The 13553-nt window shown below is 40.1% G+C and overlaps 1 protein-coding gene across 1 annotated transcript in view; it reads left to right on the forward strand.

The window, feature by feature from the left end:
* The window catches only part of MYOM3 (myomesin 3), a 188152-nt gene extending 182746 nt beyond the window's left edge, over positions 1 to 5406 (forward strand). Inside the window, exon 37 of the mRNA XM_089688775.1 lies at positions 5001 to 5406. Within this exon, the coding sequence (XP_089544901.1) occupies positions 5001 to 5303 (303 nt within the window). The 3' untranslated portion in view covers positions 5304 to 5406. The remainder of the gene's footprint in view (positions 1 to 5000) is intronic.
* The last annotated feature ends 8147 nt before the right edge of the window (positions 5407 to 13553 follow it).

Consider the following 13553-nt stretch of genomic DNA (forward strand, 5'->3'; position numbering starts at 1 on the left):
TTTTTTTTTACATATGTAGCACCCATCTAGTTTAGCTAGCGGGAACTAGATCCTAATGGTTAGACAGGAGCTGGTTAGCAGCTCAGGTGTAATAGCCAGAGGGGCAAATTGTGGTCAGGGCTGAGAGACTCTGCAGGCCAGACCCTCTGGAATTTCCCCCTGCTCTGAGGATTTCAGAGAAGGGCCTTGGGGGCAGTGGGTGGATTTGAGGAATGGCTGGCTGCACTTTTGAGGGACCTCAGCCAATCTCCAACTGAAGGCATGGCAAGGGTCTGGAACTCCCATAAAAGTGTAGGAGCCTGCTCAGTGGCAGAAGTGTTTTGGACTGCCAGGAGATCTAGTGAGATGCGGCGTGCCTGTGAGCCTGGAGCTGGATAGGAGAAAAACTCGGGACCCACAGGCCCCCTGAGCAAGGACCACTATGTGGCAGGGAAGGAGCATCTCAGCTGAAACCATCCCACAGGTACAGGAGAGGATCTGAGTGAGCCCACTTGCACCCCCTGGGCGGATAGGGGAAGGAGCACTCTGGTGGGAAACCAGATTAGCCCCCTACTAGTGACTGTTCATCTCATTTAAAGGAACAGGAGCCAGATCCCCTGCTCAGGAAGAAAGTCTCCAGATTGTTGGGTGAAGAGGAGGTCATCTAGGGTCTGTAGTGGTACAACTAGAAGATGCTGGCTAGCACTCCAGCAGAGACTGCATCAGAGAAGAGAAGCTTGTGAATAGTTCAGGAAGTTGTCCTCAGATTTCAATTCCCTTGGGCATCCTATTCCCCCTTTACCCTATCCAAGTTCTAATCCCCTCAATAAAATAACAAAACCAATGCTCAAGGACTGATTTCTGTTTCTGGATTAAAGCTTGTATGGAAAATGTTGAACGACTGGCTGTACAGGACTGTAGGGGGACCCAATTCATCAGCAATCCCTAAGGGGGTAGTACTACCCACATAACATACTTCTACCATTATAAATCACACATTTAGGGGTCTATATATAAAGCGTTCTGTTACAGCATACTCTGTCAGTTTATAACATCAGCATTGTAATAGCAATACAAACAATAGTTGTATTTGACAATTCAATATAATCTTACTTTAAAAACCTCCTTTCATGTTGTGAGTTCTGCCTGTTCCATAACTTCTGTTTCCTCCTGCTTTGCGGCATCTCCTCTGCTTATTCCTTTGGTTTACATTTGAATTTTAAAGACTACATATCCCATGGTACCTTGCTGTCGGCAAGCAGTGATTCCTGTACTGACTCCCCCTCCTTAAACTCCTCCTCTCGGCTCCCCTGTAGTTCAGAAGGCAGGCTCTGTGAAATGTGTGACACAGCAGTGTATACACACAGAGCATAACAAATGTTGTGGGGATTCTTCACAAAGTAAGTTTACAAACTTCAAGATTATTCAGATTAGACAAAGTAGACTTTCAGCAGTTTATTTAATCACTTACTGAGTATGCAGCTTCTTTATCCTTAAATAATTGCCTGTGTTCTAGTTTAAGAGTGGCTTTGTTCACTTTCAGCATCCTATGGAGTTACCCTTGCATGCAGGGACTAGAGCACACATCACTGTAGCCTAGGATTGCAAGCCACTCCGTTGCTCCTCCCCCTGCTTTTCCCCCCTCCCTTCATCAAGCTTATAGACTGGCACTGTCAAATGTGACCTCTTTCCTGTGAAGACTTGATGTTCAGGGAAGCAGCACTAAGAGAGCAGGAGCCAGCAGCATTGAAAGCGGTGTGCTGTAAGTGGTGGGGCAAGAACTGTAACAAATTGTTTACTGGAGAATGTTTATTTTATTATGCTGAAAGTGTTAAGCTAAAAAAAACACTGCTTTAAGCATTTGGGCTTTGTTCTGTCTCTCCAATCTAAGCATTGAAAGTGTGATCTCTGTAACTTACAGTTGTGATGAGATAGCGATAACTCCAATCTTAGTTGAATAACACAGTCATTGACTCCATACAGAAGACATCTTGTAGATCTTGTGAAGTTTATTCCATAAACTGAGAGAATCTTACAACAATGAACATCTGATAGGTCAAAAGATCATAATGTGATCCATTGGAAAGGGAGGAGCAGAGACAAAATATAGAGAACACTTAAATGCATATGACAGTCATGTGAAACATGACAGGCATGATTAATGCTTGGTGTATTGTTTGTAACATGATTATCTCCTTTGATCCTCAGCGCCATCTAGTGGTCATAATGCAGTATTTTCTGGAAATACGTCAATTAAATATACTGCACTGTGTCTAATTAATGGAGCTGACAATCATAGGAGACAATTGTATTACAAACTATGGCAGACATTTATAGAGAACATTTTATACATAGACCCCTGTTTTATATGTAAACCATTTCTGTAGAAAATTATTTTCATTTGAGCTTGTGGGGTATATTGCTTGACGTGAGGGGTATATTGCTTTCCTCTTCTCACAGTTTGTCCCTACCTTTAACCTGCTTTCTTATTTCTGGTGGTAAATTCATATGCTTGCCAGTCATTTGATTTCAGTAAGCAATTCTCCATGATTAAAAAATATATAAAGGGTGTAGCGCTGTAAATATATAAAAATTCAAAAGTATGCCAATATGTCCACATATAATGATCATAAGCGCATGTGAGACCATAAACGAATATATAGTCTTATAGCAGAAGAAAGTGCAGCAGATGAACTTGTGACTCCAGCCAACAGTGAAAAATGCCCACTCACCGGAAGCGCATAGATAATGCGCATAAATATAAATCCTCGAGGTATACTGGTCAATCCGGTGAACTTTTTCCCATGTTGCAGTCATCAAGCCGTTAGGGAAGTATTTAAATCCACTGGTTCCAGAGGTCCTTCTTAAGATTAGTGAGGTGATCAGCCTGGATATGGGGCTCCTATTCCTCCGGATATGCTGGATACTAACAGGTACCTGTGGGCTTAATAGCTCCAGACAGGAGCCACAAAAAAGGTGCCCATAGTGTAGTAGACTAAATGACTTTATTGTAGTACCGCATAAAACAGATAGGGTATAGTAATGAGCAGAAAATAACACTATACCGCCATTAAAATGGCCGCCCGGTCGGTTCTCCCTCTGAAGTGCCATTGCACGAAAGGCCTCAGGAGGAACCAGACAGCACATTACACTACTGCCGTCTGGTCATAGCTGTTGTGAATAGCCTTGTACCATGTGACCTCTGTGATCATTCACAGATTTCACACGTAGTAAGCAATGATATCAGAAGTGACATCTTGCTTCCTACTCTGCATGTGATCACATGATCGGGACCTCGTACAGAGGTCCCGTACGACGATCGGTGTTCCAGTGTGTCCGGAGGACACAGCAGGCATCGGATCACGGTGCTGCGCACTCCCAGGGAGCGCGCACAAGCAGGGGGCGGGGAGGCCATTTATAAACGGCCACCCAACCCTGCAGTGCCACCGTCCGGCCGTTTATATACAACGGCCGGAAGGGAGGTGGTTAAAGTGGAACTAAGCCCATCAATTTAACTTTTTAAAAAAAAAACAGTTACATACCCTGCATGCCAGGAATGCTAACTGTCACATTTTCTTGTGTTCTCAACCAAACTGTCAACCCATTAAATGTTTGCTGTCATAACTGATCTTATGTGCAGCACCATGGCAGTTGCAGATCAAACAGAGGCTAAGATGGCAACTTCCTTGGCTGAAAACGATAGGAGGGTTTAGTTCCACTTTACATTACCAAGAACAGACTTGGCCACTAGAGATATCACGGAAAAGGTGCCCACCACCAGACATCCTCACACATTACTTTTGGTCTTTCCTTGTTTGTTAGACTGGAAAGAGCATGCATACACTTTTACCATTTTAACTACTTGCCCTCCGCCCTATAGCAGAAATACTGCTACAGGGCGACAGGGTTGCGCAAAATCAGGTATATATACATGATTTGCATTTCTGGGTAGGGGACGCGTACACCACCCTACCCACGCCACTATTGGAGGCTAGGGAAGTCAATCACCGGGTCCCAGGCTGGCAATTCCCGACCGGCACTTGGCAATCGTTGGCAAAGATGACAGGGGAGAGACCTGTGTGTAAACAATACAGGTCTCTCTCCTGTCAGCATGGACATGCTGTGTTGTATCTCTCTGCATAGCAGAGAGATACTAAACAGCATGTCTCCAAAGTAAAACACAACACAATGCACACCTGAAAAACATACACAGCACACTGTTAACCCTTTGATCGCCCCTGATGTTAACCCCTTCCTGCCCAGTTTTTTTTTTTCCTCAAAATTGTCGGTTTTTGTTTATAGTGCACAAATTAAAATATTCAGAGGTGACCAAGTACCACTGAAAGAAAGCTCTATTTGTGGGAAAAAAATGACATAAATGTCATTTATGTACATGACAGTAACACAGCGCTGTATCTCAAAAAATGGTCTGGTCAGGAAGGGGGGTAAATCCTCTGGAGGGCAAGTGGTTAATAGGTAGTGCAGCTGCAACAAGGCAGCTAAAAGGACATATAAGAGATATATTATATTTTAAACATGATGCAAAATATTACGTTTTTGGCATGCATTTACTTAGTAGAGTTCAATAGTCAAAATACTAGTGAAAATAGATTTTACATAAAAAGGACTGAAAAGGAACTGCGGTTGAGCTGCGATTTTACCACCCTCTATGATGCCCACCCAAACACAGCAATGCATCTGTACAGGACCATAACCATGCAAAGCAATCACTGCTGTTGCAAAAATGAAAACACGTGTCACATTTAGCAGGAAGTACCACTGGATGTGGTTGTCATGTGGTGGGTTGGCATTTTGAGGGTTAAAGCCGGCAGTGAGGAGGTGATATATCACCTTTCACTGCCTGTCAACGGGATCTATTGCTGGAAAAAAATAATCTGGTCGTGTGTAAGTTAGGTTGTAGGTTAGGTAGGTTAAGAGATGATTTTCCATAGTACACATTTACCCTTGAAAATGTTGAACCTGAATCCTTCATGTGACTTTTTATTTGCTTGTATTGCTAGACTTTGTGTTTGACATGTCACATATCTGGAGACCCTGCTCCTGAAGTCTGCTGGCTAAAGAATGAGAAGAAAGTCATATTCAAAGATCGGTATAAACTTGAAGTGAAAGATACTGTGGTAACTATGACCATAGAGAAAATCTGTGCAGAAGATTCAGGCCGGTATTGTATAACTGTGAAAAATAAGTACGGATCAGAGGTTGGGCAGGTGACAGTAAGTGTATTTAAGCATGGTGAAGAGCCGGAAGAACTGAAGGACGTATTAGACATAACTGCAAATCTAGAGTCACTGATGACGCCATGAGAAGAAGGAGAAATCATAACACTTTATCCAAAACACATGTAAAGTCTGCAGAAAGATAAGAATTGAATAAAAAGATGAAAGCAATAAAAAAGGATTCTGTGTATATTTGTGTGTGTTTTCATTTCTCTGTTTTTAGTATTCTCTGCTAACTTTACCCTTTAGCCTGGGATCACACTGATGTGGTGTGGCACATCGCATGTGATTTGCACAAGAACCGCACCGCATTCCTGTGCAAATTACATGCAATTTCTGTGCGGTGCAATTTGAGCCATACATTTTGTATGGCTCAAAGTGCAGGACCCTTTTTAGTCCACATCAGAATCGGATCGCATGGGTGTTCACAACCATTCGATCCAACTCTGCACATCGCACCGTGTTTTGATTTCGGGGTGTCGTTAACTTAAAGTACATGCCTGCAGTGGTTCATATGAACGGGGTGCAATTATACGGTGTTGAATTTGCACGGAAACTGGTGCAAATTCCACACCGCATCAGTATACACCCAGGCTTACTGATAGAAATTGATGTTCAGTGCATTCACAAACCGCTTAGCTGTGGTTCACACTGATGTGAATTTGATGTGGTTGTGATGCTTTCCAGAATGCATATATTCCCACATCAAGGGAGATAACATGGCTTTCTATGGAGGTCAGTCATACCTATGCGTTCCAAACACAATGCAATTTCCAAAAGGGTCCTGTGCATGTTTGATGCAATGCATTTTTAAGCCCCATAGAAATGAATGGAAACAGCAGTGAAAATGCATAGTTGTTCAAAAGCAATATGATTTTTGTGTGAGATACACCTATTTCTAATATCACAAAATAGCCAGAACAGAAATTGCAGCTCTGCAAAATCATATCAGAGTTGCAGCAGAATCATTACAGAATTGCACTGCAACTGCTCCTGAAATTGCACTTGAAAACGCATAGAAATCGCACTGCATTAGTGTAAATTAGGGTTGAAAACCATCATCTTGTAAAAACAACCCGTTCGGTTTACAACAGAAATAGAAATGAAAAACAGAACACTTGTATATAGAAATAATAAAAAAACATTCTAAATACCATTTTTGTCTTTTTTATAAGTGACCACATACCCTCTGTTCTCAGATGTAAAATGATCCTAGTGAGCTGGGGAAGGAGAAACAGAATTACACTGATCTTCCCATTGAATGTCTGTGGAAGGGGGGCATGTCCGCAGAAGTCTGATCTAGCTGAGTTCTCAGCACAGCCAGAAAACTGACCACGATGTGCTCTCCTGCCTAGTGTGGTCAGTTTTTAATAGGAAAGCAGAGGGGCAGACGGGAACATCAGGTATATCACACAAAGGAAGCAAAAGCAGGCACATACAGTATCAGGAATATGAAATATTGGGTTAACATTTTCTGTGAGTGTATGTCTAGCCAAAACGTTTTTTATAATAGAGTGGGGATGGATTGGAACCATTTGCCAGCTTTATTCGCTATCTGGTGAACAAACTTATGCTCTGGCTGACAATGAAATCAGGGACACAGACAGCAATGCATAGTTTACAGGGGTTCTTGCTTTCCCTACCCTACTTTAAAAAAGAAAATATTTATATCCGTGTTGCTGATGGAGATTTATCCTTATTTCCTGTCTGGCAAAACCATTGTCAGCTAGACAGTAAGTAAGGGTAAATCTTTCTAGTTGAGTCTTAGATGGCAATAAAACCAGACAGTGGTTCTAATCCTTCAACACTCTCAAAACTGAAAAAAACAGCTTGGCTGGGTATGCACATTAATCCACTAAACCAACAATTTCAATATTTGCCATAGGGACAATTTTCAGCAGTGACAGAAAATGAGAACTACAAATAATAATGGCATGGATGAAAATCATCATCATGGCAAATAACTAAATGTGCAAACTCCACAATAATAAGATAAAAAAACATAAATCACATAAATGAATGAATATAAATATATAAGTGATAGATCTTTCAAGATCTAGAAAAACAGTGTCTCAAACTGTAACACATGTATGAATTGAGTCTATAGTATGAATGTAGTAAATGGTGTCAGAGGTAATAAAAGTGTATGCCTTTTTATTCTTTTTCATTCTGATACTATAGAGAGGTAAAATATACAATCATTAGCCTTCAAAGTACAGGTCAAAGGACAAAATTCACATTAAATTCTAGAAAAACACAATCAATTAAAACCCCTTTAGAGCAGAATTAAAGCTGTAAACAATTTAATTAAAAATGTGTAACAGAAATCTATACAAATACAAGTATCTATGAAAGTCTAAGCACAGAGCCTGTTTGCCGATATTAGTAGTACACTTCCCACATCAATCAGAACAGGCTCTGAATGGATACTTGCATTTGAAACTTTTGATTTTTTTTTTTTGCTCTAGAGTTGTGGCCTTGTCATTCTCATAGCAATAGAGGTCAGTGAACTTTGTATGACACAAGCCAGGCCTGTAAGGTTAGTAACCTAGACTTCATTTAAAAGCCTGTAAGGTTGCATATCAGTTACCACTTCTTTGCTCTCTGTTGCATTTGTCATTGTCAGTTCTGCAAGGTTAGTAACCTGGGCATTATTCCTAAGCCTACAATTCTGTCTGAGTTACACAGATGGTCTATTTGTTGAATTCCCTTTTAACATTAAGGCAGCACAATGTCTAAATGGTTAGCACTTCACCTGGCAGCACTAGGGTTGTTGGTTCAAATCCCAGCCACAGCACCACCTGCCTGGAGATTGCATGTTCTCCCTGTGTCTGCATGGGTTTCCTCTGGGCACTCCAGTTTCTTCCCACACTCCAAAGACATGCTGGTAGGTTAATTGGATCCTGCCTATATTGGCCCTAGTATGTATATGTGTGCATGTAAGTTAGGGACCTTGGATTGTATGCCCTTTGAGAGTTAGGGACTGATGTGAATGTACAATATATACAGTGGATATAAAAAAATCTACACACCCCTGTTAAAATGTTAGGTTTCTGTGATGTAAAAAAAAAATGAGACAAAGATAAATAATTTCAGAACTTTTTCCACCTTTAATGTGACCTATAAACTGTGCAGCTCAATTGAAAAACAAACTGAAATCTTTTAGGGGGGAGCAAAAATAAAAAACTAAAATAATGTGGTTGCATAAGTGTGCACACCCTCTTATAACTGGGGATGTAGCTGTGGTCAGAATAAAGCAATCACATTCAAAATCATGTTAAATGTTAGTCAGTACACACCTGCCATCATTTAAAGTGCCTCTGATTAACCCCAAATAAAGTTCAGCTGTTCTAGTAGGTATTTCCTGACATTTTCTTAGTCACATCCTACAGCAAAAACCATGGTCCACAGAGAGCTTCCAAAGCATCAGAGGGATCTCATTGCTAAAAGCTATCAGTCAGGAGAAGGGTAAAAAAAGAATTTCCAAGGCATTAGATATACCATGGAACACAATGAAGATAGTCATCATCAAGTGGAGAAAATATGGTGCAACAGTGACATTACCAAGAATTGGACGTCCCTCCAAAATTGGTGAAAATACGAGAGGAAAACTGGTCTGGGAGGCTGCCAAGAGGCCTACAGCAACATTAAAGGAGCTGCAGGAATATCTGGTAAGTACTGATTGTGTGGTACATCTAACAACAATCTCCAGTATTCTTCATATGTCTGGGCTATGGGGTAGAGTGACAAGACGGAAACCTTTTCTCATGAAGAAAAACATGCAACCCCGGCTAAATTTAGCAAAAACACATCTGAAGTCTATTAAAAGCTTGTGGGAAAATGTGTTCTGGTCTGATGAAACCAAGGTTAAACTTTTTGGCCATAATTCCAAAAGATATGTTTGGCGCAAACACAACATCACCAAAAGAACACCATACCCACAGTGAAGCATGGTGGTGGCAGCATCATGCTTTGGGGCTGTTTTTCTTCAGCTGGAACTGGGGCCTTAGTCAAGGTAGAGGGAATTATGAACAGTTCTAAATACCAGTCAATATTGGCACAAAACTTTCAGGCTTCTGCTAGAAAGCTGAACATGAAGAGCAACTTCATCTTTCAGCATGACAACGACCCAAAGCATACATCCAAATCAACAAAGGAATGGCTTCACCAGAAGAAGATTAAAGTTTTGGAATGGCCCAGACCTGAATCCGATCAAAAATCTATGGGGTGATCTGAAGAGGGTTGTGCACAGGAGATGTCCTTGCAATCTGACAGAGATTGGAGTGTTTTTGCAAGGAAGAATGGGCAAATATTGCCAAGTCAAGATGTACCATGCTGATAGACTGAGTGCTGTAATAAAATCAAAAGGTGCTTCAACAAAGTATTAGTTTAAGGGTGTGCACACTTATGCAACCATATTATTTTAGTTTTTTATTTTTACTTCCCTTCAGGTAAAAGATTTCAGTTTGTTGTAACGTTTAAAGGGTTACATTGAAGGTGGAAAAAGTTCTGCAATGATTTATCATTGTGTCATTTTTTTACATCACAGAAACCTGATGTTTTAAAAGGGGTGTGTAGACTTTTTACATCCACTGTATATACCTTTTATCAATGAGATCCCTCTGATGCTTTGGAAGCTCTCTGCGGACCATGGTTTTTGCTGTAGGATGCAACTAAGAAAATGTCAGGAAAGACCTACTAGAACAGCTGAACTTTATTATGGGTTAATCAGAGGCACTTTAAATGATGGCAGGTGTGTACTGACTAACATTTAACATGATTTTGAATGTGATTGCTTTATTCTAACCACAGCTATATCCCCAGTTATAAAAGAGGGTGTGCACACTTATGCAACCACATTATTTTAGTTTTTTATGTTTACTCCCCCCCCCCCAAAAGATTTCAGTTTGTTTTTCATTTGAGTTGCACAGTTTATAGGTCACATTAAAGGTGGAAAAAGTTCTGAAATGATTTATCATTGTCTCATTTGTTTTACATCACAGAAACCTAAAGTTTTAAAAGGGGGTGTGTAGACTTTTTATATCCACTGTATACAGTTGTGTCCAAAATTATTCAACCCCCAATGCTGTAAAGGGGTTTAGGGACTATAGTGTACATTTGGAATTGTATTCAGAATCAAATCCTACAAGGACGTTGTAACTACCCAAATGCAACTAAAATGACATCAATTGTTTATGTAATACAGTAGTAAATGGTTCTTATGTGGTTTCTTCATTGCCACAATTATTCAACCCCTTAAAGACTACCACTCTGAAGAACAGAGGTTCATACAGGTGCTTTCCATCAGGTATTGAAAACACCTGTGGATGTCACCGAGCAGCAATCAAGCATAATAAGCACCAATTAGGCAGCTTTAAAATGACTGTGATACTCAGCTCCTTCTAGACATTTACTGGTGTGGTTACAAACATGGTGAAGGCAAGAGAATGGTCCAGGAAGACAAGAGAAGAGGTGATTTCTCTTCACAGGAAGGGCAATGGCTATAAGAAGATTGCAAAGATGTTAAACATACCAAGAGACACCTTAGGAAGCATCATTCGCAAATTCAAGGCAAAGGGCACTGTTGAAACGCTACCTGGTCGTGGCAGAAAGAAGATGCTGACTTCGACTGCTGTGCGCTACCTGAAGCGTAGAGTGGAGAGAAGTCCCCGTGTGACTGCTGAGGAACTGAGAAAAGATTTGTCAGATGTGGGTACAGAAGTTTCAGCCCAGACAATAAGACGCACACTGCGTAATGAAGGCCTCCGTGCCAGAACTCCCAGGCGTACCCCCTTGCTGTCTCCAAAGAATAAGAAGAGTCGACTGCAGTATGCCAAAAGCCATGTGGACAAACCACAAAAGTTGTGGGATAGTGTTCTGTGGACTGATGAAACAAAATTAGAACTGTTTGGGCCCATGGATCAACGCTATGTTTGGAGGAGGAAGAACAAGGCCTATGATGAAAAGAACACCTTGCCTACTGTGAAGCATGGTGGAGGGTCAATCATGCTTTGGGGCTGTTTTGCTTCTGCAGGTACAGGGAAGCTTCAGCGTGTGCAAGGTACCATGAATTCTCTTCAGTACCAGGAGATATTGGATGGAAACGTGATGCAGTCCGTCACACACCTGAGGCTTGGGAGACGTTGGACCTTTCAACAGGACAATGATCCCAAGCATACCTCCAAGTCCACTAGAGCATGGTTGCAGAGGAAAGGCTGGAACATTTTGGAGTGGCCATCGCAGTCACCAGACTTAAATCCGATTGAGAACCTCTGGTGGGACTTAAAGAAAGCAGTTGCAGTGCGCAAGCCTAAGAATGTGACTGAACTGGAGGCCTTTGCCCATGAAGAATGGGCGAAGATACCCGTAGATCGCTGCAAGACACTTGTGTCAAGCTATGCTTCACGTTTAAAAGCTGTTATAACTGTAAAAGGATGCTGTACTAAGTACTAAGATTGAATGTCACTTGGGGGTTGAATAAAACTGATAATGCTGTGAGCACAGAAAAGACATTTGTGGTTATTTCATTATAACTGTTATGTTATATTTGTCTGACCTACAAGTGCCTCTTTAATGTAAATGTAAGCAAGATGACTGAATGATCAAAAGCAATGTCAAACTGGCCAAAACACTCAATTTCAGTGGGGGTTGAATAATTTTGGACACAACTGTATATGTAAAGCGCTGCATAAATTGACAGAGCTATATGAGTACCTGAAATAAATAAAATAATAAGCAAGAAAAGTTGTTTCATGCACACTATATTTCTTCTTCCCTTTGGCAAGAGTTTATGAGATCCTCCTAAAATATCATGACAGATGTATTACAGTTACAATCCTTGAGTCTTAATCCTAAACATGCTGGCATGATGCACTAACAGGTAATTTTTAATAACTGTCTTGTATTCTCTAAGTTTCCTGCCAAACTCATAGACAATAAGACTAGTTAGAGAGCTATTTAAACTACCTTGCACACTATACAGGGAACATATAAAGCCCATGCTGACCATGCCCCTAGTGGGATTTGAATCTAGACTACCAGTTTTTTCTACTGCCAACATCAATGTTTTAATTTAATTTGTTGTAAAGGTGACAATCTCTGCAGTCTCCATCAGAAATTCAAACTCACCAAACACTTCCATGAATATTTTATTACATGTTGAAGGGTTGAGGCAAACAATAAGATGCAGGAGATGATGGATGATTGCAGTATTTGAAGGTCAAAAGCAACATTTCTTTTCCAAGCCTCAATGTACAGGAACAATTAGACATTGTGTAAAACAAAAAAAATTAGTTTTGTTTTGTTGCGATGTGATTCAAAATCTAATAAATTTCGTGTAGTTGGATTCTGTAAATTTGTTCAATTCGTTTTCGGGATTCGTTTCGGAAATTCATATTCAACTTCAATTCGAAAACATTTAGACCAAATTCAAAAAGTCATTCACATTCAAAATTGGTTCAACAGAATTCAAAATTGATTCAACAAAATTAGAAAAATCGTTCGAAATCGAAAAAAAAATTCAACCAAATTTGAAAAGTTAAACTGGCCCTACACATGTAGATTTTCATCCGAGAATATTCATTTCCAGAATATTCATTTTATTTTCTAACTGTTAATGGCTTCAAATTGAAGTTTTCAACAGCAGGGACAGAAAAATTTGAAGGGGCAGGAAGGAAAACTTTTCTTGATCAAAAGAATTTTTGGCCAGTGTATGTGGTTTTCATTCAGAAATTACATTCATTTTAAAATCAAATGTTAAAAGCAAAAGACAATTTTCAAACATCATTCGTCTATTCATTGAATGTGCAAAGAATTTTCGCAAGACTTTTCTTATACATATTATCGGCCAAAAATCTACATGTGTATTAGTAGCTTAACGCCCCGTACACACGATAAGAAAATTGTACAAAAATTCGTCCGATAATCAGATCGTTAGTATACAGCTTTAGAGAGCTGATCACGACAATTCGTGCAACAATATCTGAAGGGACAGGTGTGAAAATTTTTCTTGTACGATACCAGATCATACAATTTTTGTGTAATCGGTACAGTAGTCGTCTGAAAATACAATACAAATACAATAAATTACATCAGTTTCTAAATTCTTTTCTTTCATACGAGAATTTTTGTATCTTTAGTAACCTTTCAATTTCGATGTGAGATTAGCAGGCAGAAAAAAAACAGACGATTATTCATCCGATATTCTCGTGTGTACGGGGCTTAAGGCTCGCCATACTCGTGTAGATTTTCAGCTGAGAGTATTAGTTTCAAGAATATTAATTTGATTTTCTAACCGTTAAGCTGGCCATACACGTATAGATTTTCATTCGAGAATTT

This window comes from Staurois parvus, unplaced genomic scaffold (genome assembly GCF_062004578.1).
Source record: "Staurois parvus isolate SC_StPar_1 unplaced genomic scaffold, SC_StPar_1.0 ptg000454l, whole genome shotgun sequence".
NCBI lineage: Eukaryota > Metazoa > Chordata > Amphibia > Anura > Ranidae > Staurois > Staurois parvus.